The 26,198-nt window shown below is 39.0% G+C and overlaps 1 protein-coding gene and 1 pseudogene across 11 annotated transcripts in view; both read right to left on the reverse strand.

Annotated features, from left to right (window-relative positions):
- LOC100155329 (protein DEK-like) overlaps positions 1-4,776 on the reverse strand; it is a 118,507-nt pseudogene extending 113,731 nt beyond the window's left edge.
- Positions 1-26,198, reverse strand: part of LOC146407135 (uncharacterized) — a 975,296-nt gene that overhangs the window by 578,437 nt on the left and 370,661 nt on the right. For 9 of the 11 annotated variants that reach the window (XR_014825604.1, XR_014825609.1, XR_014825610.1 and 6 more), the window contains one exon: positions 14,904-14,972. Coding sequence is in view for 4 of the 11 variants with exons in the window: in XM_084992969.1 (XP_084849095.1) it covers positions 14,904-14,972 (69 nt within the window). In the remaining 7 variants the exon portion in view is untranslated. Of the gene's footprint in view, positions 1-14,903; positions 14,973-15,456; positions 15,829-26,198 lie in introns of those variants that run through there. The other 2 variants (XM_084992952.1, XM_084992958.1) reach the window with 2 other exon arrangements.

Below are 26,198 nucleotides of genomic sequence, written 5' to 3' on the forward strand. Positions count from 1 at the left end.
AATCAAACATATGAAAAGACAGTGGGTGTTTTGAGTCTTGAGGTGATATATTTCACAACCAAATGAACATATTTCAAAGATTTCCTAACTTCTATGATGGTAAGGGGGAGGGGGAACACCAGCATCTATAAAGAGTTAACTGAAAGAACACAGGTTGGACACTTGACAAATGCCTTCCAGAGTGAAGAGGCTCCTGAGACACTGCTGCAGGCACATGAGAGATACTACATTAGCACTAGGGCCAGAATAGAGTTTTGGCTTAATACTGAGTAAGTCATCCTAAGGTTACCTAAGGCTGGCCTGGAATGAGATAGCAATGGCTTTTCTCCAAAGACATTTTTTTTGACCAATCTTGAACATAGATTAGCATCAGCATCTTTTGGCTGTGTTAAGAGAGAAAGCAAAAGAAGTTTTTTTTATTTGTTTGTTTTTTTAAGCAAAGCCTTAAAAAGTTCTTGTTGCCTTTTCCAGTCAAATAGTGCTTTTGTCAAGCCAGTCTGATTCCTTGTTTATTTTCTTTGGATGACTCCACCCTGCTGTGGGAAAATTAACTGTTTGGCACATCCACAGATATACAACCCTGTAGACATCCACCCCCAACAACACATCTTTAGAAGCCCCACTGAGGCTACCAGGTTAAAACAAGGGCGTAAAGTCTAATGAGCTGTGCTAATTGAGATTAGAGTATAATAAGCTGTGCTAATTGAGATTATTCCTGCAAATTGGTTAAAATTCTAATGAGTTAGCCTTAAATTGAACCTCCAGTTGATGTTTACTCTGGCTGTGCCCCAGTGAATTTGTAAGACAAATGCAATATTAATGTCCTTGCCAGCCTCAGTAAAATTGGGGGATAACATTACTGGATGCTGGAAAGTCATAAGCATTAATCATCATTTTAGGCTGAAAAAAACTGTTGTCAGCTACTGATACAAAAACTGATACTGAACACAATGGGTGTTTTCTAGGAAAGAAGCATCTGCCATGTATCAAAGACTGAGTTAGGGGTGTCTACAACTCAGGGAAAACACAGATGGATACTTGACTGGTTTGATCAGAATTTCCAAACATGATGCTTGTGCGTCGGGGGTTGGGGGGTAACAGAGTAGAGGGTGGTAGAGTTGTTCAACTATTCCTACTATTCCAAGATTTTTACATCACAATTTGGGATTCATTCACTCCAGGTCACTAGCTACAATACCACCTACAAAAAATGTTTTAAAGGAGGGCTTCTAAAAGACAGTGAAAAGATTATACAAAGTTAACATAGTGAGCACTATACTTAGATTATAAATTAATTGACTTGGCTATGGATATATGCCTGCACCTTTTTTATATAGTAATGGCCACAATATGAGAAAATATGAGTATCTCTGAATCATGACCTGTGGAGTCACAGAAAAAAATGAGTTAAGAATCTTCTCCTCTATCCCCTCAACCAACAGGAGATACATACCATCAAGCTTTCTATGATGATTCTTTCAAAGACTCTCTCACATGGATTGAGATCCATGTAATAAAGACAACTCTCTCCAAAGAAATTAATCACACTCCTGGAAGTTCAGCTTCTACCTCTTATATAGCTTAGAAAGGGATCTGGCTAAAAATCCCCTGGCAGAACCAGATCTACAGTCACTCGCATGATCAGGCAGAGGTGTCCACTACCTTGCTTTAGGAAATAAACTTACTGTGTTTTCTCTTCCTTTGGGGTTTTTTCTAAAATTCCAAGGAAACTGGAAGAATCACATTTAACATCCTGTCATGTGTAATTATGGCCCTCTTACTAGTCAAAGGCCTTGGTTGCAGCCAAGTGAATTCCTCTATCAAATTTAAGCAGAAAAGAGGTTTACTGGAATAGAATACAGATCATCTGGAGAAAGCCTGAAATCCAGTTTGGAGTCTAACTGCCAGTAGCAACACCTAAATCATATCACTCCAGTAAAGGTACCTCAGTCTCTATGGCTACAGATAGACACCATGGCTTGTACTACCAATCTTGGGGCCCGGATGCAAAGGGTCAGCAAATGTTGACCTCCAAAACAGATGACACACCACTACTCTCACTAAAAGATATAGTTCATACAGCACCTTATTCTCAGATTGTTCCAATTAATATGAATTGTCACACGAACAGTTCTGGCTAATAGAGCATGTGGTCACACGCCTATGCCCGGAAATTGCTGGCTTCTTCCTTGAGGAAGCAAAATTTATAATTAAAATATTCCTCTGATATAAGAAAGGGTATTCAAAGTTGCTGAGCTGCACAAACAGGGCGAACTCGTTTTCACTCATCTTAAATGAAACACTTAGGGCCAGAAATTTTAGAGGTGGGGACAGGAAATTTATAATAACTAGGATAGATCCTACTTTATCCTTGCTAAAATAGTTTTGTTTTTTTTTTTTTTGGTTTTTTTTTTTTTTGCTTTGTTTTGTTTTGTTTTTTATTTTTTATTTATTTATTTATTTTTTGTCCTTTTGCCTTTTCAAGGGCCGCTTCCCACGGCATATGGACGTTCCCAGGCTAGGGGTCGAATTGGAGCTGTAGCTGCTGGCCTACGCCAGGGCCACAGCAACGCGGGATCCGAGCCGCGTCTGCAACCTACACCACAGCTCACGGCAACGCCGGATCATTAACCCACTGAGCAAGGGCAGGGACCGAACCCGCAACCTCATGGTTCCTAGTCGGATTCGTTAACCACTGTGCCACGACGGGAACTCCTGCTAAAATAGTTTTAACAGCTCAGTCTCTACTTGAAATGGACTTTCTTTTCAGTTATCTATTTTCTTTCTTTTTTTTTTTTTTTGGTCTTTTTGCTATTTCTTTGGGCCACTTCTGCGGCATATGGAGGTTCCCAGGCTAGGGGTCTAATCGGAGCTGTAGCCGCCGGCCTACGCCAGAGCCACAGCAACGCGTGATCCGAGCCGCGTCTGCAACCTACACCACAGCTCACAACAACGCCGGATCGTTAACCCACTGAGCAAGGGCAGGGACCGAACCCGCAACCTCATGGTTCCTAGTCGGATTCGTTAACCACTGCGCCACGACGGGAACTCCAGTTATCTATTTTCTTATGGCTATCTCATTAAAAAGAATCATGCAAGTATTCAGAGAAAATATCTATATAAACTTTTATATAGCTTTATATTCATCAAAAACAAAACTCTGTTACATGAATATGATCATTTTGGCTACAGACAAATAATTATTATAATAATTAACCTGGGGTAAATGCAGTGAGAGAGAATCACAGTTTAAATGTTATAGTAGTTTGGAGGTAGGAGCTTATCTAACTGAAGAAAGAACAGGAGGCTTCATATAACAAGTATCATATGTTTTGACCATGAAAGATAAGCAGAATTTCAATAAGAGAAAAGGGTTAAGGGTATTCCAAAGAGAGGGGAAAGTGTGAACCAAATAAGAAGAAGCCAATGGTAGGTAAAGATACCCATGGAAGGAAAGACGTAAACATGAATCGAGGGCCTTAAATAGCATGCAAGTTCAGTGCCCTAGTCAATAAACAGTGAGTAGTCCTGATTTGTTGGTCAGTAGACTAAACTATCAGATGTGGGCTTTAAAAAGACAAATCAGCATATAAGTTCCCAGTGGTCTAAATAAGACTAAAGAGGACTGCAGAGCAGATCTGAAATAAATCTGATCAGTTTTACGAGAACAAATTTTCATCATTATATTCCCATTGCATAGAAACAACTGCAAAGATCAGAACAAGATTTTCTTCAGATAACTGCTTTCAAATAATTTGGAAATTCTAAATAATTTAGCATATATTTTGGTATAGGAACCAGCCAGACATTTAAACTTGCCATCACTGTATATTCCTGATGCATAAAATGATAATATTACTGCTATAAGAGTGTTTTATTTATTGATTGATTATTTATTTATTTATTTATTTTTAGGGTCACAGGTGCGGCATGTGGAAGTTCCTAGGCTAGGAGTCAAATGCAAAGGGTCAGCAAATAGCCACAGCAACACCAGATCCAAGCCACATCTGTGACCTACACCACATCTCACAGCAATGCAAGATTCTTAAACCACTGATCAGGACCAGAGATTGAGCCTGCATGCTCATGGATACTAGTTGAGTTCATTTCCACTGAGCCACAATGGGAACTCCTATAAAAGTGTTTTAGAAACTACCTTGTCAACAAATATCTTTGAAAATGACAGGGTAGAAGGACTCAAGCTCACATCCTCTCACAAAAACACCAAAATCACAATTTTCTGTTGAAGAACTATCCACAAAAAAAGACTAGAAACTACCAAAAGAGATATTATACACAAAAAAAGAAAAAGCCACAACAAGATGGTAGGAGGGGTGCTTTTGCAATATAAGCAAATATAGCACATGTCAGGTGGGCAACCCACTAACTGAAAAATAATTATATCACAGAGGTTCTCACACAGGAGTGAGAGATGCGAACCTGACATCAGGTTCCCCAGCCTGGCGTCTGGCATTGGGAAGATGAGCCCCCAGAGCATTTGGCACTGAAGGCCAGGAGGACTTGAGCGCAGGAACTCTACAGGACTAGTGAAAACAGAAACCTCACTCTGTTTTCAGGTGGGCATACACAAGATTTCACATGCACTGGATCCAAGGGCAAAGCAGGGACTCCATAAAGACCTGGACCAGACTTACCTGTGGGTCTTAGAGGGGCTCTGAGGGAGACAGGAGTCAGTTGTGGCTCACTGTGGGGGTAGAAAACTGGAGGTGGAGGTTCCAGGTAATCATCAGCATGAGCTCTCCTAGAGGCTGCCATTTCAAAAACAAGATATGACCCCAACCAACAACCTGAACGTTCCAGTGCTGAGAAGCCCCAGGCCAAATAACCAATAGGGTGGGAACACAGTCACACTCATCAGCAGAGAGGCTGCCTAAAGTCAACCAAGGCAAACTGCTGCCTCTAATCACAGCCCTTGACACAGCCTTTCTCACCAGAAGGACAAGACCTAGTTCCACCAATCAGTGGGAAGGAACAAGTTCCTAGTACCAAAAAGCCTGGACAATCCCCTGGAATAAATTCACCTATTAGGGAACAGACAACAGAAGAAAAAGGGGCTAAATCCATGCAGCCTGCAGAAATAAGGTCACAAGCACAGAAAGCCAGACAAAATGAGACAACAGAGAAATATGTACCAGATGAAGGAACAAGGCAAAACTCCAGAAAAGCAATTAAGTGAACATAGGCAATTTGCCAGAAAAAGAATTCAGAGAAATGATAATAAAAATGATCCAAGATCTCTGGGAAAAAATGAAGGCACAGATCAAGAAATTACAAGAAATGTTTAACAAAGAAATAGAAGATTTAAGGAACAAACAGAGATTAACAATACAGTAACTGAAATCAAAATTACACTAGAGGAAGTCAACAGTAGAATACATGAGGCAGAAGAACGAATACACAAGGTGGAAGACAAAATGGTTGAAATCACTGATGTGGAACAAAATTTTAAAAAATGAAAAGAAGAATGAAAAGAAGTGAGGACATCTAAGAGACCTCTCAGACAACATTGAATGCACCAATGTTTGCATTACAGGGGTCCCAAAAGGAGAACAGATAGAGAAAGGGATGGAGAAAATATTTGAACAGATTATAGCCAAAAACTTAACATCAGAAAGGAAACACTTACTCATGTCCAGGAAGCACAGTGAGTCCCAATAAGGATAAACCCAAGGAGGAACATGTCAAGACAAATATTAATCAAATTGACCCAAATTAAAGACAAAAAGAAAACATTAAAAACAAATAGGGAGAAGCAGCAAATAACATACAAGGGAACCCAATAAGGTTATCACCTGATTATTCAGCACAAACTCTGCAGGCCAGAAAGGAGTGGCACAATGTATTTACAATGATGAAAGGGAAAAATGTGCAACCAAGAATACTGTACCCAGCAAAACTCTTGTTCAGATTTGATGTAGAAATCAAAAGTTTTACAGAGAAGCAAAAGCTAAGACAATCCAGCACCACCAAACCAGATTTACAACAAATGCTTAAGAAAGTTCTCTAGGAGGAAAAGGCACACCTAGAAATAAGAAAATTATAAATGAGGGAGATTGCATTAATGAACCTGACTAATATCCATGAGGATGTGGGTTCAGTCCCTGGCATCACTCAGTGGGTTAATGATGCAGCTTTGCTGTGAGGTGCAGTGTAGGTCGCAGATGCAGGTTGGATCTGGTTTGATGTGCTGTGGCCTAAGCTGGCAGCCACATCTCTGATTTAACCCCTAGCCTGCCAATTTCCACATGCCACAGGTGCAGGGCCAAAAAACTAAAAAAAAAAAAAAAAAAAAAAAAAGGAACAAGAAAGAAAGAAAAATATAAATGTGAAATCTCACTGGTAAAGGCAAACATATATTAAAGCTAGGAAATCACCCATAAACGATATATCAAAACCAGCAGTCTTGAGAAGAGGAGAGTATAAATGCAGGATATTGAATGCATTTGAAATTAGGACACCAGCAATTTTTTTAAAAGTCATATTCATTATATATACAGACTGCTATATCAAAACCTCATGGTAACTGCAAACAAAAATCTATAATAAATACACACAGAAATAAGAAAAAGGAATTAAAACACAATAACAAAAACAGTCGTCAAACCATAAGAGAAGACAACAAAAGAGGAAGGGAAGAAAAAAGACCAATAAAAACAAACCTGAAACAATTAACAAAATGGCAATAAGAAAAATACATATCTAAAACTACCTTAGGGAGTTCCCATTGAGGCTCAGTGGTTAATGAACCCAACTAGCATCCATGAGGACGCAGGTTTGATCCCAGGCCTCGCTCAGTGGGTTAAGGATCTAGTGTTGCCATGAACTGTGGTGTAGGTTGCAGGTGCAGCTCAGATCCCACATTGATGTGCTCTGGCATAGGCCGGTGGTGGCTACAGCTCTGACTGTACACCTAGCCTGGGAACCTCCATATGCTGCTGGTGCGGCCCTAAAAAGATTAAAATTTTTTAAAAAATTAATTAAAATATATTAAAAAATAAAACTACCTTAAATGTAAATGGATTAAATGCTGCAGCCAAAACGCATACACAGATTGAATGGATACAAAAACAAGACCCATGTATAGGCTGTCTACAAGAGACCCATTTCAGACCTACAAACACATACAGGCTGAAATTGAGAGGATGGAAAAAGGTATTCCATGAAAATGGAAATCAAAAGAAAGCAGGAATAGTAATACTCATATCAGGCAAAATAGACTTTAAAGATGGTGGAGTTCCCTGGTGGCCTAGTGGTTAAGGACTAAGTGTTGCCAGGGCTATGGCTCAGATCACTGCTTTGGCTCAGTACTGCTGCATGCCATCAGAATGGCAAAAAAAGTTTTTTCCAGCCATAAAATAGAATGAACTAATGGGAGTTCCCGTAGTGACTCAGTGGCAGTGAATCTGACTAGTATCCATGAGGACAAAGGTTTTATCCCTGGCCTTGTTCAGTGGGTTAAGGATCTGGTGTTGCCCTGAGCTGTGGTGAAAGTTGCAGATGCAGCTCGGATCTGCTGTTGCTGTAGCTGCGGCGTAGGCCAGTGGCTACAGCTCCAATTTGACTCCTAGCCTGGGAACCTCCATGTGCTGCAGGTGCAGCCCTAAAAAAAAAAAAGATGAATGAAATAATGGCATTTGCAGCAACGTGGATGAACCTAGAAACTATCATGCTAAGTGAAATTAGTCAGAGAGTGAGACACAAACATCAGATGCCATAACTTATAATAAGTTAAAAATGAACTTATTTGCAGAATAGAAAGAGACTCATAGACTTTGAAAAACTTATGGTTACCAAAGGGGACAGGTTTGGGGGGAGGGATGGCCTGGGGGTTTGGGATGGAAATATTCTAAAATTAGGTTGTGATCATGGTTTTACAATTATAAATATAATAAAAATCAATGAATTAAAAATTTAATTTAAAAAATAAAGTGAGCTACAAGACACAAAATAGGACACTACATAATGATCAAAGGATCAGTCCAAGAAGATACAACAATTGTAAATATGCACCCAAAGTGGAAGCACCTTAATATATAAGGCAAAAGCTAAGAGCCATAAAAAGAGAAATTGACAGTAAAATAATAATAGTTAGGAACTTTAACACTCCACTTAACCAATGGACAGATCATCCAGACAGAAAATTAATAATGAGACACAGGTCTTAAATGACACATTAGACCAAATGGACTTAACTGATACTTATATAAAACATTTCATCTGAAAGCAAAGCATACACATTCTTCTCAAGCACACATGGAATTTCTCAAGGATATATCACATTCTGGGCCACAAATCAAGTTCCAAAAAAATTTTTAAAAATTTAAATCACATTAAGCATCTTTTCTAACTACAACACTATAAGACTAGAAATCAGCTAAAAGAAGAAAACTAAAATAAATAAATAAATAAATAACAGGTGGAGACTGAACAATATGCTACTAAACAACCAATGGATCACTGAAGAAATCAAAGAGGAAACCATAAATTACCTAGAGATAAATCACAACAAAAATACAATGATCCAAAACCTATGGGATGAAGCAAAAGCAGTTCTAAGAGGGAAGATTATAAGAATACAATCTTAGCTCAAGAAATAAAAAAAATCAAATAAACAACATAAACCTAAACCTAAAGCAACTAGAAAAAGAAGAGCAAACGAAACCCAAAGTGAGACAAGGAAAGAAATCATAAAAATCAGAGCAGAAATAATTAAGAGGCTAAGAAAACAATAGAAAAGATCAATGAAAATAAAAGCCGATTTTTTGAAAAGATAAATTACATTGATAAACCTTTAGCTAGACTTATCAAGAAAAATGGGAGAGGGCTCAAATCGATAAAATTATTATTTTTTAAAAAAGAGTAGTTACAGGAGTTCCCGTCGTGGCGCAGTGGTTAACGAATCCGACTAGGAACCATGAGGTTGCGGGTTCGATCCCTGCGCTTGCTCAGTGGGTTAATGATCCGGCATTGCCGTGAGCTGTGGTGTAGGTTGCAGACGCGGCTCGGATCCCACGTTGCTGTGGCTCCGGTGTAGGCTGGCAGCTACAGCTCCGATTGGACCCCTAGCCTGGGAACCTCCATATGCCGCAGGAGCGGCCCAAAAGAAATAGCAAAAAGACAAAAAAAAAAAAAAAAAAAAAGAGTAGTTACAACTGACACCATGGAAATACAAATGGTCACAAAAGACAACTACAAGCAACTATATGCCAATAAAATTGTCGACTTTTATGAAACAGACAAATTCTTAGAAAGGTACAACCTTCCAAGGAAGAAATAGAAAATATGAACAAACCTATCGCAAGAACTGAAATTGAAACCGTGATTTCAAAACTTCCAACAAACAAAATTTCCAGGACCAGATGGCTTCACAGATGAATTCCATCAAACATTTACAGAGACGTTAACACCTATACTTCTGAAATTATTTCAAAAATTTGCAGAGGAAAGAAAACTCCCAAGCTCATTATATGAGATCATCATCACCCTGATAAAAAAAATCAGACCAATACACCACACACAAAAAAGAAAATTACAGGCCAATATTTCTGATGAACATAGATGTGAACATATTCAAAAATTACTAGCAAATCAACTCCAACAGTACAGTAAAAGGATCATACATTATGTTCAAGTGGGATTTATCCCAGGAATGCAAGAATTCTTCAAAATCCACAAATCAATCATTGTGATACATGACCTAAACAAATTGAAAAATAAAAACCATAGGCTCATCTCAATAGATGAATAAAAACTTTTGACAAAATTCAATACCCATTTCTGATAAACATTCTCCAGAAAGTGGGCATAGAGGGAACCTATCTCAATTAATAAAGGCTATATATGACCAACCCAAATTTAACATCTTTCTCAATGGTGAAAAACTGAAAGAATTTACGCTACAATCAGGAACAATACAAGATGTCCACTCTCACTTTTATTCAACATAAAAATTTTGGAAGTCCTAGCTATGACAATTAAAGAAGAAAAATAAATGAAAGGGGTCCAAATTTTGCACGAAGAAGTAAGACTGGGAACTCCCATCATGGCACAGTGGAAACAAATCCAACTAGGAAACATGAGGTTGCAGGTTGAATCCCTGGCCTCGCTTAGTGTGTTAAAGATCTGTTGTTGCCATGAGTTCTGATGTAGGTCTATACATAGACCTATACGTAGAAAATCCTAAAGATGCTACCAGAAAACTACAGGAGATCATCAGTGAATTTGGTTAGAGCAGTAGGATACAAAAGTATTGCATAGAAATCTCTTGCATTTCTATATACTAACAACAAAAGATCAGAAAGAGGAACTGAGGAAACAATAGCATCAAAAAATAAAATAAAATAGGAGTTCCCATTGTGGCGCAGAAGAAACTAATCCAACTAGGAAACATGAGGTTGTGGGTTTGACCCCTGGCCTTGCTCAGTGGGTTAAGGACCCGGTGCTGCCATGAGCTGTGGTGTAGGTTGCAGATGCAGCTCAGATCCTGCATTGCTGTGGCTGTGGTGTAGGCCAGCAGCTCTAGCTCTGATTGGACCCCTAGCCTGGGAACCTCCATATGCCACGGGTGCAGCCCTAGAAGGACAAAACGGGAAAAGAAAAATTAAAAAATAAAATAAAATAATTAGGAATAAACTTACCTAAGGAGGCAAAAGACCCATAGTCCAGTAACTATAACACACTGATGAAAGAAAACGAAGACGACACAAACAAATGGAAAAACATACCATGTTCTTGGATTGGAAGAATCAATATTGTCAAAATGACTATACTACCCAAGGCAAACTATAGATTCAATGCAATCCCTATCAAACGGTATTCTTCACAGAACTAGCACAAATACTTTTTAATTTGTATAGAAACACAAAAGGCCATGAATAACCAAATCTGTCCTCAACAAGAGAAATGGAACTGGAGGAATCAGGCTTCCTGTATATTTTCCTGTAGAAAGCTACAGTCATCAAAACAGTATGGTACTAGAACAAAACACAAATATAGATCAATGGAATAGGATAGAAAGCCCAGAAATAAACCCACACACCTATGGTCAACTAATCTATGACAAAGGAGGCAAGAATATACAATGGAGAAAAGACAGTCTCTTCAATGAGTGATGCTGTGAAAACGGACAGCTACATGCAAAAGAATAAAATTAGAACATTCTCTAACAACAGACCTAAAAATAAACTCAAAATGAATTAAAAACCTAAATTAAGGCCAGATACTACAAAACTTCTAGAGGAAAACATAGAATCCACCCTTGAATAATGAAAATAAAGATAAAAATAGACAAATAGGACCTAATTAAACTTAAAAGCTTTTGCACAGCAAAGGAAACCATAAACAAAATGAAAAGACAATGCAAATAATGGGAAAAAATATTTGCAAATGAAGCAAAGGATTAATCTCCAAAATGTATGAATAGCTCTTGTGGCTCAATGTCAAAAAAACAAAGAACACAATCAAAAAAATAGGCAGGAGATCTAAACAGACATTTCTCAAACGAAGATATAGAGATGGCAGAAAAAAAAACACATAAAAAGATTTCAACATAAGCTAATTATTAAAGAAATGCAACTCAAAACTACAATGAGATATCACCTCTCACCAGTCACAATGGCCATCATCAAAAAGTGTACAAACCAAATGCTGGAGAAGGTTCAATGAAAAGGGAACCCTCTACATTGTTGCTGGGAATGTAAATTGGTACAGACAGTATGGAAGTTCCTCAAAAAAGTAAATATAGAACTACCATATGATCTAGCAATCCTACTCCTGGGCATCTGGTGCAGAAAATCATAATTTGAAAAGTTACATGCACCTCAATGTTCACTGCAGCACTATAAACAATAGCTAAGACATGGAAGCAACCTAAATGTCCACTGACAGATGAATGGATAAAGATGTGGTACATATATACAATGGAGTATTATTCAGCTGTAAAAAATGAAATAATGCCATTTACAGCAACATGGATTATCATAATAAATGAAGTCAGAAATAGAAGGACAAATATCATATGATATCACTTATATGTGGAATCTAAAAAATGATACATAGAACTTATTTACAAAACAGAAATAGATACTTAGACTTCGAAAACAAATTTATTGTTACAAATAGGGAAAGGTTAGAATGGAGAAATGGACTGGGGGTTTGAGATTGGCTTATGCACACTATTGTATATGAAATGGATGGTCAACATGGACCTGCACAGGGAACTCTATTCAATATCCTGTGATAACCTATATGAGAAAAGAATCTGAAAAAGAATTGCTAATGTCTATGTGTAACTGAATCTGTTGAACAGCAGAAATTATTACAACATTGTAAATCAACTGTACTTCAATAAAATTCTAAAAGAAAGGAAAAAAGAAATTACCTTGTCCCTTCATATGATGTGTGGGGAAACCAAGATCCTGAAAGAAGCCACTTGGGCTTGTGCCATAGAGGAAGACATTGTGTGTGTCAAAAAGAGGGCCTACTAATCAATGAATAACAAATTGTATTCTCCTGTTCTCATCAATCCAAAGATAGGGATAAATCTTCTTTTTCATACAGGGCCATATAATACAGTGTAGGCCAATGCCAACTCTCGGATTCTCCACTTACTCCCCAGGTGAGCAAATTACTCTTTATATGCCTATTTCTTTATCTCTAAATAGAGAGATAATAAGAATACTTTCTGGAGTTCCCGTCGTGGCGCAGTGGTTAACGAATCCGACTAGGAACCACGAGGTTGCGGGTTCGGTCCCTGCCCTTGCTCAGTGGGTTAACGATCTGGCGTTGCCATGAGCTGTGGTGTAGGTTGCAAACATGGCTCGGATCCCGCGTTGCTGTGACTCTGGTGTAGGCCAGTGGCTGCAGCTCCGATTTGACCCCTAGCCTGGGAACCTCCATATGCCGCGGGAGCGGCCCAAAGAAATAGCAAAAAGACAAAAACAAAAAACAAAAAAACAAAAACAAACAAACAAACAAACAAAAAAGAATACCTTCTTCATAAAGTTGTGGTGAGGACTGAACTGAAGTTCTTAGAACACTGCCTTTGACAGTCCTGCATAAATGTTAGCCATTCTTAACTACAACTCAGGTAATGTATCTTAAGGGGTATATTGATCAGCTGCCATATACCTGGAGAAGCTAGGCCAAGATGTTAAAGACCTGGGAAAATATCTGGGGCAAAGAACAGGAGAAAGAATTGAGGTGTGGAAAAGAAATATATTGATGGCAATATGGCAGTTGTCTTCAGAATCTGAAATTGTATCAAAGCAGAAGAGAGCACAGATTTTTCTATTTTCATTGCAGGAAGAAGAGCTAAGAACAAAACAGAGCAGATTTCTATTTATAGAAAGAATTTCAGAAGTAGATATCTTTCAGAATAGGAACAGTGACTTTAGCAGGGAGTGCTCTATCAATGAACATGGTCAAGTCCTGAAGGCCCAGCAGGCTGGCATCCAAACACCAAATTATCGAGATTAGGATGTCAGCCTGCCCTACACTATGTCTCAGTCTTAAAAATAAGTTCAAAATGTTTAGTGTTACCATTTTATGAAACCAACAAATCAAGAAGGTAATAGGGAAACAGGACTTTAAATAGTTGACACAGCAATTTCATCTTCAACGTTCCAATGCAGAGTATATGTCTTTTTCTCATTTTATTAGAGAAATCTGAGACCTGGAGAGGTGAAATAATCCACCAGAAGCCACACAGTGAGGGTCTTCTACCTACAAGTCCAGAGGTTTTTCGCATGCCATATTGTGTGTAGTCGTGCAAAGATCACAAATGAACATAATCTTCCAAGAAATAGGGCACAATCAGACAAGGAAATCAAGTGATGTGGCCATCAGTTAACAAAAAAGCACCCATAAGAATTCTAGGGGCTTCTAGTTTGGAGAGGTTTCTGCCAGAACTTTGGAAATTTGGCAGAAAAAGAATCACCTTTATGAGATTATACCTTAAGAACAGTAAATAGAAATCTAATTTGGATGCAAAGCAATTATTCAGAACAAAACCTAGTTAGATTCTTAATATAGTTTAAATATTCAATTATGAAGTTCTGAGCAAGTTAAAGCATTTCTGGCTTTCTTTTCAGTAATCGATGGATTTCTATACATTATATAACTAAATCAGCTCTCCACTTTTGGGGACATAAAAATTTTAAATTCACTTGCATTTCAAAAATCATTCACACACAAATTCCTCTTATGGCTCATGAATAAAGAAATAACATTATTCTGGAGTTACCGTCGTGGCGCAGTGGTTAACAAATCCAACTAGGAATCATGAGGTTGTGGGTTCGATCCCTGGCCTTGCTCAGTGGGTTAAGGATCCAGCGTTGCCGTGAGCTGTGGTGTAGGTTGAAGTCATGGTTTGGATCCCGCATTGCTGTGGTTGTGGCGCAGGCTGGCAGCTAGAGCTCCAATTAGACCCCTAGCCTGGCAACCTCCATATGCCATGGGAAGTGGACCTAGAAAAAGGCAAAAAGACAAAAAAAAAAAAAAAAAAAAAAAAAAAGAAGAAGAAGAAGAAAGAAATAACATTATTCTGTAAAGTTCTTTCAGTTTACAGTATACTTTTACATCAATCATTGCAACTAAACTTTTCACAATGCTGTGTAGTAAATATCCCTATCCGTAACTTTGTAGTCAAGGATTCAAAAAGTTAGATTTTCAAGGTCACACAGATAATGAGACCAAAACCATAACCCTGAAACCTGCTAACTCCAAGTTTAATGTTTGTCTCACCACAACAGAGCTATGATGGACCGTGATATGAGCTATCTCAACAAGGCTCGGGTTGATATCTTACACTATTAGACACTAGTGGAAGTCTATCAGGTTTCCATGTCCCTCTGAATTCTCTGGCTGGTTCCTATAGGACTTACCTCACTGGGCTTTGCTTCCCTATCAAGGGGATGAGTGGTTTTCCAGGTACCAGATGGAATTGCAGGGCACTGCAAAAACAAAAACAAAAACAAAAAACAAAAATAAAAGAGTGAATTGCCACATACCAGAAGAAATACAAGTCATAGCATTCAGGAGAGGAAGCTGAGAGGATGCTTGACAAGGCCCAAAGGGGACTGTTTTCTTGGGCGAGTCAGAGTCCACAGTATGGCCTCTCTCCTCTTGGGCTCATAAATTCCCCATCAAAGCCATGGATATGACTAGACCCAGAGCACTGACTCATTCTAACAATGCTCACAGAGACATTCATCAAATTAGCTGCCAGATCTGCTAATTCACAATGAGGAAACTCATTGTCAAGTGGATAGATGCTCATGTCAGCCTGACCAGCTGTGGACAAGCTACACTGAGAGCCAAGTTACTGGCAGGCTCTTTAGTGCCTCACCCTGATTAGAGTCAGAGAATTAACCTGATACAAATTGATCGCGTTATTGTTAACCAGGCCAGGATAACATGATGATGCTTCCAACTCACCATGGGGCAGCCTTAGAGGGAGAAAGAGAAACTGAGGCCAGTCTGACAGGGAGGATCATTCCTGGGCCTGCTGAGCTGGGTACCAGCTGTCGCTTTGATTTTTCTTTAGACACGTCCATTCTTTACCAACTCTTTTCCAACACATTCTGAATTGCATTTCCGTATTTCAAGTTTGGTTGTAGCCAGCATTAATTCTGGCCTGTGAGTCATTCTGATTCTTTAAAGAGACTTTGCCCAAATCAGTACTTTTTGATGTTGATTTCTGAGCCTAATTCTCTGAGGGCAATCTGAGTGCCTTGTTTCCAAGTTTGTGGTGAAAGCATACTCATCACTGTTACCCCATGCTGGGGCACTCTGACTCATCCATTCTGCCTTTGAAAGTTTAAAAAAAAAAAAAAAAAAAAAAAACTTTTAAAATTATTATTAGAATTTTAAAGTACCATAAAGAAAAACTAGAAAATATACATATTCACAGAATATATACGTTTTTTAAAAATCTCCTCTTGGAATTCGCATTGTGGCTCAGTGGCTTAAGAGCCCAACATACGGTTCGTGAGGATGCCGGTTCGATTCCTAGTCTCACTCAGTAGGTTAAGGATTCGGCGTCGCAGCAAACTGTGGTGTCGGCTGCACATGTGGCTCAGATCTGGTGTTGCTGTGGCTGTGCTACAGGGCAGCAGCTGTAGCTCCAATTTGACCCCTAGCCCCAGGAACTACCTTATGCCACAGGTGCGACCATAAAAAAAAAAAAAAAAATTTCCCCTAATCTCATTGGCATAGAGATAACCATTCTTGATGCTTTGGTGAACATTTTGCCAATTCTTTTTAGGCATATATTTTAATAAAATAATGTTTTAGAAGTTGATTTTTCACTTAATATATGCATCTTTACCAAGGTTTGATCCGTGGCCTGTATGTGATTTATCTTGAAAAATATTCCAAGTGCACTTGAGAAGAAAGTATATTGCTGCTTTGGGGTGAAAAGTTCTATAGATAACAGCTAAGTCTATTTGGTCTGGTGTATTATTTTAAGGCCTGTGTTTCTTTGTTGATTTTTTTTTTTTTTTTTTTGTCTGGATGATCTGTCCATTGCTGTAAGCACGGTGTTAAATTCCCCTACTATTATTGTGTTACTGTCGATTTCTCCTTTTATGGCTGTTAGTAGTTGCCTTATATATTGTGGTACTCCTATTTTGGGTGCATGTATATTTACAATTGTTACATCTTCTTGGATTGATCCTTTAATCATTTTGTAATGTCTTTCTCTGTCTCTCGTGACCTTCTTTATATAAAATCTATTTTATCTGATATGAGTATTGCTACTCCTGCTTTTCTATAATTTCCATTTGCATGTAATATTTTCTTCCATCCCTTCACTTTGTCTGTGTGTCCTTATATCTGAAGTGGGCCTCTTATAAATAGCATATATATGAGTCTTTTTTGTAACAATTCAGCCAGTTTGTGCCTTTTAGTTGGAGTACTTAATCCATTTACATTCAGTGTATTATGGGTAAGTATGTACTTATTGTCATTTATTTAATTTTTTTGGATTGCTATTTTTGGGTCTTTTTTCTTCCCTTCCCCTTTGTTGTCTTTTGTGATTTGCTGACCATCTTTAGTGTTATGTTTGGCTTCCATTGTCTTTTTTATGTGTGTGTCTATTATAGTTATTTGATTTGTGGTTCCCATTATATTTTGATATAACCATCTATATGTGTGCAGAATTGTTTCTGATTGCTGGTCTCTTAATTTCAAATGCATTTGTAATATTCTGTATTTGTCCTCTCCTCTTATCATGCTTGCTAGCTTTGATATACTTGTCAATGTGTGATTTCCTACTTTTGTATTATCTTTGCCTTTACCAGTGAGCTTTGTCTTTTGTAGCAGTCTTGTTTCTAACTGTGGTTTTTCCCTTTCTGCTTAGAGAAGTTCCTTTAGTAGTTGATGTAGAGCTGGTTTGGAGATGCTTAACTCCCTTAGTTTTTGCTTATCTGAAAAGCTATTGATCTCTCCATCAAATCTGAATGAGCTTTGCTGGATAGAGTATTCTTGCTTCTAGGTTCCTTATCTTAATCACCTCAAATATATTTTGCCACTGTCTTCAGGCTCATAGAGTTTCTGCTGAAAAATTAGCTGTTATCCTTACAGGGGTTCACTTGTATGTGCTTATTGCTTTTCCCTTGTGACTTTTAATATTTTTCTTTGTATCTATTTTTGTCAGTTTGATTAGTATGTGTCTCACTGTGTTTCTCCTTGGCTTTATCTTGTATTGGATTCTCCCTGCTTCCTCAACTGGAGTGAGTGTTTCCTTTCCCGTATTAGGGAAAATTTCAGCTATAATCTCGTCAAATATTTTCTCTGGCCCTTTCTCTTCTCTTCTCCTTCTGGAACCCCTATGATGTGAACCCCTATGATGTGAACCCTATGCTGGAACCCTATGATGTGAATGTTGGTACATTTAATAATGTCCCAGAGGTCTCTTAGACTCTCCTCTGTCCTTTTCATTTTGTTCTCCTTATTCTTTTCTGTGGCAGTGATTTCCACCACTCTGTTTTCCACCTCACTTAATCATTCTTCTGCCTCTATTAACCTCCTATTGGTTCCTTCTATATTATTTTTCATTTCAGCTATTGTCTACTCATCCTGCTCTTTAAAACTTCCAGCTCTTTGTTAAACATTTCTTTTAAGTTCTCTATGTCTCCATTCTTTATCCAAAATCTTGGATCATCTTTACTATCATCACTCCAAATTCTTTTTCAGGTAGATCATCTATCTCCTCATCATTTAATGGTTTTTGCATGTTTTTGTCTTGTTCTTCTGTCTGAAAGATACTTATCATTCCATAATGTCTACATTTCTTTTTTTGTCCCCTTGACAGCAGATATGTAGATGCAGCAGCAGGTGCCCAGTCCTGGAGTTCTCAGGGGTGGTAGTGGTTCATGTGTACCCAGAGCACATGACAGGAGCAGGGGTATCACACTACCTCTCCCGGAGCTAGGGGTGGTGTCTGTGAGGAAGGTGACAGTGATTCACAGTTCACAGGATTGCTTTTGTAGCATGTGGGGCAGCAGTGGCTCCAGTCCCTCCTGCTACCAGGTAGCTTGCAGGGCTGTTTCCTGCAGCTTGCAATATCAGCAGTTGTTCCTGCAGCCCCTCCCTTTGCTGGAAAGGCTTTAGGAACTGCTCTCTGTAGCAGGTGCCATTCTGTAGCCCCTCCTCTTGTTTGGGCACTCTAGGCATCTCTCTATATAGACCCAAATATGGGGCTACTCCCGAACTGCTGCTGCAGGACATGCACTTCTGGCAGCCTCTGCCCCATTTGGAAAGAATGCTCTCTGTAGCCAATGTGGATTGGAATGTAAACAAATGGGTCTCCCATGGCTTCCTTGGTGAGGACGAAGTGCCACTGGTGTAGGCCCTTGTGGGGCCATTGGCAGGAGCCCCATAGCTCATGCTTATCTTCAGTTGGGTAGCCCAAAGCTCCAGCAGGTAGTGTGCACTGGTGGCCCTCTCTTGGCTCTTTTGGCACAGATCAGGTGCCGCTAGTGTGAGCCCCTGCAAAACCACTGGGCAAAGCCAGAGAATTTGTGCTTTTCCCTGTTGGGTAGCTTGTAGCTCCTGTGAGGAACTTTTCCTCTTTTCCTCGGTGTAGGAGTTTTTCCTCTTTATAGCTCCCTCCTAGGGATGCAGGTCCCGTCTTGCTTCTTTTCACTTCTCTCTTTTTCTTCTTTCTTCATTCTTTTGTCCTATCTGGTTTCCTAAAGTTTGTCTTGGTATATCATAATCCTGAGGTCTTTAGTCAGTTTTCAGCAAATTTTCTGTGCAAACAGTTCCACATATAGATGCATTTTCACAGTAATGTGGGAGTAGGTGAGCCTCACATCCTACTACTCTGCCATCTTCCTCCAAGTCCTCTAATAGAATTTTTTTAATTATATGTGTGCCTTGTATTATATTTCAACTGGAGAGCAGTACACTAAACTAATTTTATGACCTGCTAAAGGGTTGCAACTCACAGTCTAAAAGCACTGCTCTAGTGGGCTCTGGCTTCCTGACCAGAAAATATGCCATCCTCCACACACATACGCACCCAGCCCACCTGTCTGAGAGCCACATGGCTAGGAACTAGGCCAGGATTCTCCTTGAAATGAGGCTTTTAGTCTTCAGTGTCCAAAAGAATGGATAGCCTGTGTTCAAAGATCTACTCCATAGACCATGATATAAAATAGTTTACAATTCAATAAACATTTCTGGAGAAAAAATAGATTTGACATCAATGTATTTTGAATGTTTAAATACCTCCTTCAAAAAAATTGATATCTAAGAATGTATGTTTCAGTGAGTTCTTCCAACAGCCACTATTCAGCTGTTTTATTGTCATTATTTACAACCCCACACCATTTTGCATTTCACAGTGGGATTATCACACAAATAATCAGTAGATGTATAAAGAGCTCACTAGCTGGCGAATGGGAAAAGATAGGACCTTTAGGATATGTTGACCTTAAGATCTAAAGTAGAATGTTGCTTATTTATTCTGATTTTTAACCATATATGTTTTAGGCTTGAGAAATTTGTGTACTCTCATAAATTCTATTTAATAATGCTCAAACTGTATAGCTAAAAGTACAGAGTAAAATAAATCTTATAATAACATATTGAATACTAGAAATTTGCTAAGAGTATATACATAGTACTCCTATCCATACACACACAAAATAGTAATTATGTGAGAAGATATTTAATTAACTTGAGCATGATAATCATCTCACTACATATATGCATATCAAATTATCTTATTGTATACCTTAAATACATACAATTTTTTTAAGTTTAGAAATGTGGAGTTCCCATTTTGGCTTAGCCATTAGGAACCCGACTAGTATCCATGAGGATGCGGGTTCAATCCCTGGACCCACTCAGTAGGTTGTCGTGAGCTGTGTCAGATCCCATGTGGCTATGGTACAGGTCACAGGTGCAGCTCTGATTTGATCCCTAGCCTGGGATCTTCCATATACCACGGGTGCAGCACTAAAAAGGAAAAAAAAAAATGTGCCTTATAGAAACACTGTGACATCAGTAATATAAAATGTCTTCTCATGTTATCTTTATAACTTCTTTATAAATTAAAAAGGAAAACACATTATACACAGACATTGAAATGACATGTACTATATTTGTTCAATTTCTCTTACCTAAAAGACAGTGAGGTTCTTTCTAGTTTAAAATATATTTCTAATGCAAATCAAAACTTCAGTGAGGTGCCACCTCATACCGGTCGGAATGGCCATCAAAAAATCTACAAATAACAAATGCTGGAGAGGGTGTGGAGAAAGGAAATCTTCCTTTTGGTGGGAATGAAAACTGGTGCAGCCACTATGGAAAACAGTATGGAGGTTACTCAGAAAACTAAAAATAGAACTACCATATAATCCAGAAATTCCACTCCTGGGTATATACCCAGACAAAACTATAATTCAAAAAAATATTGGAGTTCCCGTCGTGGTGCAGTGGTTAACGAATCCGACTAGGAACCATGAGGTTGCGGGTTCGGTCCCTGCCCTTGCTCAGTGGGTTAACGATCCGGCGTTGCCGTGAGCTGTGGTGTAGGTTGCAGACGCGGCTCGGATCCTGCCGTTGCTGTGGCTCTGGCGTAGGCCGGTGGCTACAGCTCCGATTCAACCCCTAGCCTGGGAACCTCCATATGCCACGGGAGCGGCCCAAGAAATAGCAACAACAACAACAACGACAAAAAGACAAAAGACAAAAAAAAATAAAAAAATAAAAAATAAATGCATCCCTATGTTCATAGCAGCACTAGTCACAATAGCCAAGATATAGAAACAACTTAAATGTCCATCAACAGATGAATGACTAAAGAAGATGTAATAAAGATACAATGGAATACTACTTAGCCATAAAAAGAATGAAATAATGCCATTTGCAGCAACTTGGATGCAATTAGAAATTATCATACTAAGTGAAGTCAAGTCAGAAAGAGAAACTCAAATACCATGATATTACTTATATGCAGAATCTAAAAGATGACACAGGAGTTCCCGTGGTGGCTCAGCAGTAATGAACCTGACTCGTATCCATGAGGACACGGGTTCAATACCTGGTCTCACTCAGTGGATTAAAGATGCATCATTGCCACGAACTGTGGTGTAGGTCACAGACGTGGCTCAGATGCCACATCGCTATGGCAATGGCTCAGGCCAGCAGCTGCAACTCTGATTTGACTGCTAGCCTGGGAACATCTATGTGCTGTGGGTACAGTCCTAAAATGACCAAAAAAAAATAAAATAAATAAAATAAAATAGGACACAAGTGAATTATCTATGAACAGAAACAGATCCACAAAGAGAACAGACTTGTGGTTGCCAAGAGAGAGAGGACTGGGGGAGGGATGAAGTGGGAGATTGGGGTTAGCAGATATAAGCTGTTATATACAGAATGGATAAACAACAAGGTCCTACTGTACAGCACAGGGAATTTTATTCAATATCTTACATTGTAACAGAAAAGAATATTTTTAAAAGAATATATAGATGTATAACTTTGTTGTGCAGCAGAAATTAATAAAACACTGTAAATCAACTACACTTCAATAAAAATTAAAAAATTAAAAATAAAAAATAAAATCTACTTCTATGTCGCTGAAATGAAAAGAAACTAATGATTCAGAGTATACCTCAATCTAATCACTAGTTTCCCTTCTGCGCTAGAATAAACACAGTCACTATTATCAAGCAGTTAACTTGATAAGCATAAACATATTAACTTTATTAATGCGCTCATTAACCTAATTAACAAGTTTGTTAACCACGCTCTCTTATGCATACTTTATGCTATTGACTAAATAAGACTTTTTTATTATTAAAGCTTTGCTTAATTATGTAAGTAATATAGGCTCATGGAACTACATGAACAGTCTAGAGAGATGCATGGTGTAATGACCAGGAATTATATGGAGAGGCATACTGCAACAATACAGTAAGGATACACTTCAGCAAATGCAATCAGATCTCTCCTGGGTTACAAGGTCCTGGAGGGACTGGGCACCATTTGTTTTTTTTAAATAAAAATAAAGATGAATTGTTTTCTATATACATGTTTTATAACTCTTATTAAATGTTTCCTAAAGTTTATCATTTTTGTCTTTCCCACATGTTATTTAACTTTTCTATTCCCACTTCTTTTTTTTTAATTAATTTATTTATTTTCCCACTGTACAGCATGGGGGCCAAGATACACTTACATGTATACATTTTTTTTCCTACCCTTCGTTGTGTTACAATATAAGTATCTAGACATAGTTCTCAATGCTACTCAGCAGGATTTCATTGTAAATCCATTCCAAGTTGTATCCGATAACCCCAAGCTCCCAATCCCTCCCACTCCCTCCCTCTCCCCCCCGGGCAGCCACAAGTCTATTCTCCAGGTCCATGATTTTCTTTTCTGTGGAAATGTTCATTTGTGCTGTATATTAGATTCCAGTTATAAGCGAAATCATATGGTATTTGTCTTTGTCTTTCTGACTTATTTCACTCAGTATGAAAGTCTCTAGTTCCACCCATGTTGCTATAAATGGTATTATGTCGTTCTTTTTTATGGCTGAGTAGTATTCCCTTGTGTATACATAGCATATCTTCCTAATCCAATCATCTGTCGATGGACATTTGGGTTGTTTCCATGTCTTGGCTATTGCGATCTATTCCCACTTATAATTCATTAGTATTCATAAATGGAACTAGCTTTTTATAGGTTAAATTATTTTGTATAAGGCATACATGTATATGTCTCCCTAGACAGTAAGCTCCACAGCTCCAAAAGATCTTCTCTTTCTCCACACCTCATCATAGCAACTGACATAGAAAAGGCACTCAGTCAGTACTGGCTGACTCTAGAGACTCTGGAATAAAGAACTGTGTTTTTTGTCTTCCATCACTGGCTTCTGCTTATACCTCAGATGTTCTTGGGGATGTTTAGGATCATACAAGACTCTCTCACATCCCAATATCACACCATGGAGGCATATCTCAACCATCTCTTCCATTTTCAGCCAGTGACTGGAGTGATTTCTACATGCTAGACCCTGTACTGTGGATGAGGGAGAAAATCGAGATAAATTAGCCACACTCTCTACCTTCAAGGGACTCACAGATACTTAAGAGAGAGGATGGCAGAGGTGAGCACAGACTCCATGCTCTGAGGTGAGGACTTATTGAGCCAGGAGGTGGGGCACTAGTTGAAGGGAACAGGAGCTATGAGAACTGGGCCTAGAATAGGCCTTGGAAAAGCCTTAAATGGAGCCCAAGAATGAGGAGAGAGACCAGAGATGGATGGGTTTCTTTGTGTTTTTCTAAAGAAAACACAAAGTTATCAGTTCTCCTACCTTTATATAACTCAATATTTAGGCCTGTGAAGACGACAAATGAGCCATAAATAAGAGCAATCCCTCAAGGACCCAAGAGTAGCCAGGAAGCAGCTGGATGAGGGTGGAAAAATATGGCCCAGGTATCACCATAGGTTGAGGCCCCTCAGAAGGCCCTTTATGGCCTTTGTGTGTAAGAGGAAGATGAGGAGAAGTGACATGAGGGGTAGGAATAAGGCAAGAGAAACAGCCCTATGGACCCAGATCACAACAGAGAGGCAGCCTTGTATGCTCAAGGGTGGAAATGGGGGAGTACTCAGAGAAGAATGGTCAAGCTGAAAGAAAAAAAATAGGTAAGAGTGAGGATTGTTGGGGAGGGTACTGTATCAGAGAGAGGATGTTGCATTGGCCTTGTGAGGCTTCAGGAAGAAAACAAGATTCCCATTTCTATACACGTGCACAGAATCAGACTGTGCTTCCCAGCTCTTGTGAACTGAAAAGGGAGCTGTGAGGCCCCAAGCCACTGCAGGAAGGGGTGAGCGGAGGGCTTAGAGCCAGGTCTCTGTTATCTCTGTGGTGTCTGAAATCAGGTGGCCATAGGAGGTGACCCTGACCTTACTCATGAGTCAGCAAACAATTTCAGGTCACCACACACTTGTGAATACAGCTTCCTGTCTGTCTGGGCTGTGGTTTGCCTTCACCTGATAAAGACAGAGAGAAACTGAAGTGGAGGGCAAAGGCAGATTTTTATGCTTCAGAAATTTCTGCATCATCTACAACAATTAATTGCTCAAGTGCACCAAAAAGGAAATCAATCAGCAAATCCACAGGTCTTTCAAGATACAAACCCGGGAGATTCCTGGAATTCTGAGAGTCCCAAGCCAGAACACGGATAGTAAAAAGCCTACCCATCCACAGGTAGGAGGAGGAGGGGAAAGAGTAAAGTAAAAACTCATATGCTTTTGGCTTCCGTGTGCTATCATTAATCACTTTCCTAGGAATGGAGGATAGTTTCCTTGCTGTAAGAGGAAAAGAGACACAGATTCCTTTGACTAATATGTTACCCAGATGTTCACCAGACCCCAATATTCCCCCTCCCTACTTGATTTGGAAAAGTGAAAGCTAAGATGACAATTGAGGGGAAATGAGAGGAAGTGGTTCCTGAAAACAGCATCACCAATCACTTCTCAGATGTGGCAACACTCCACCTTCTGCTGGGGGAAAGGGACTACATGATGTCCTGAGAGCTTTCAAGAGCAGTATCCAGCAATCTTCTGACAGAAGCCACGGAAGCCCTTCGTGTACTTACACTTTCCTGAATCAGCCATAAGTTCCATGAGTTAAATTGCCTTGTAAAATGGAGAGAGGCTTGTATGAGCCCTGTTGCCTGCAGGAGTGGCCCCAATCTGTAATGCCTTGACAAATCTCAGCCTCACCTGGCTCCCCACTGCATCATGTATTTTTAATCAGTTCATTGCCACAAGGAAGAATTAAATCACATACTTGGTGGAAATAATTCCTGGAAGCTCCAAATTAGTGGGACAGAGGTAAGTCACAAAGATTATGAGGTTCAAAAAATTGACCTAATTCTAAGGAGAGTGGGGAGATAGCATCTGCGTTTTGCACCATAGATTTCCCAAAGCCTGAGATGCTGTGGCTCTCAATAAGTGTCATTATTTCCCTCTTAATTCATAATTTTACTTATATGAATGCTTGTAAATGGAAACCTTATATCAGCATTTTAAATAGTAAGTGAATATCCCTTGCCACATGTAGATGTGAAATATGAAAAATAAACACAGTGAAAAAAGAGGCACTAAAAAATTCATCTCATAGAGTGGGCTGCCCACAGAAGGGTTGAGCCTTTTGCTTTATTTATAAATAAATAAAGATGACTAATAAGGTAATAAGGATATTCGGGCCCCAGATTGCAGCCTTTTCCTTGGTTAATCAGAAGGCTGGAGAATTTAAAAATGGAATGCCTCTTACTATATGAGCCAACAGTATTTAGCATTGTATCTAGATACCACATCAAAATGACCCCGGTGCCATAAGGATGTAATCCCTCACTTTGGGAAACACCACTACACTAGAAGGTCTCTAAGGGCCCTTTGAACACTGACAATCAGAAATATAGGCTGTTACAGCAATATCTTAAATTATGTCATCAATAAAATTATCAATGTGAAGTTGATGTGAATGCATAGAAGGGATTTTGAAAGCAATGAATCTGATTTTCTTGCCTAACTTTGGAAAAACCACCTTAAGTCTTTACAACTACCCTTCTCCCTAGTCATGCCATCATATTGTGGGGTCCCATTATGATTTACCAAGTAATTACATGGATCTGGGTCTCCCAAAACTA

This window comes from Sus scrofa, chromosome 1, assembly GCF_054392235.1.
Source record: "Sus scrofa isolate SSC_HxYL_T2T_F1_AM1 chromosome 1, Sscrofa_HxYL_maternal_Yorkshire_Landrace_v2.0, whole genome shotgun sequence".
NCBI lineage: Eukaryota > Metazoa > Chordata > Mammalia > Artiodactyla > Suidae > Sus > Sus scrofa.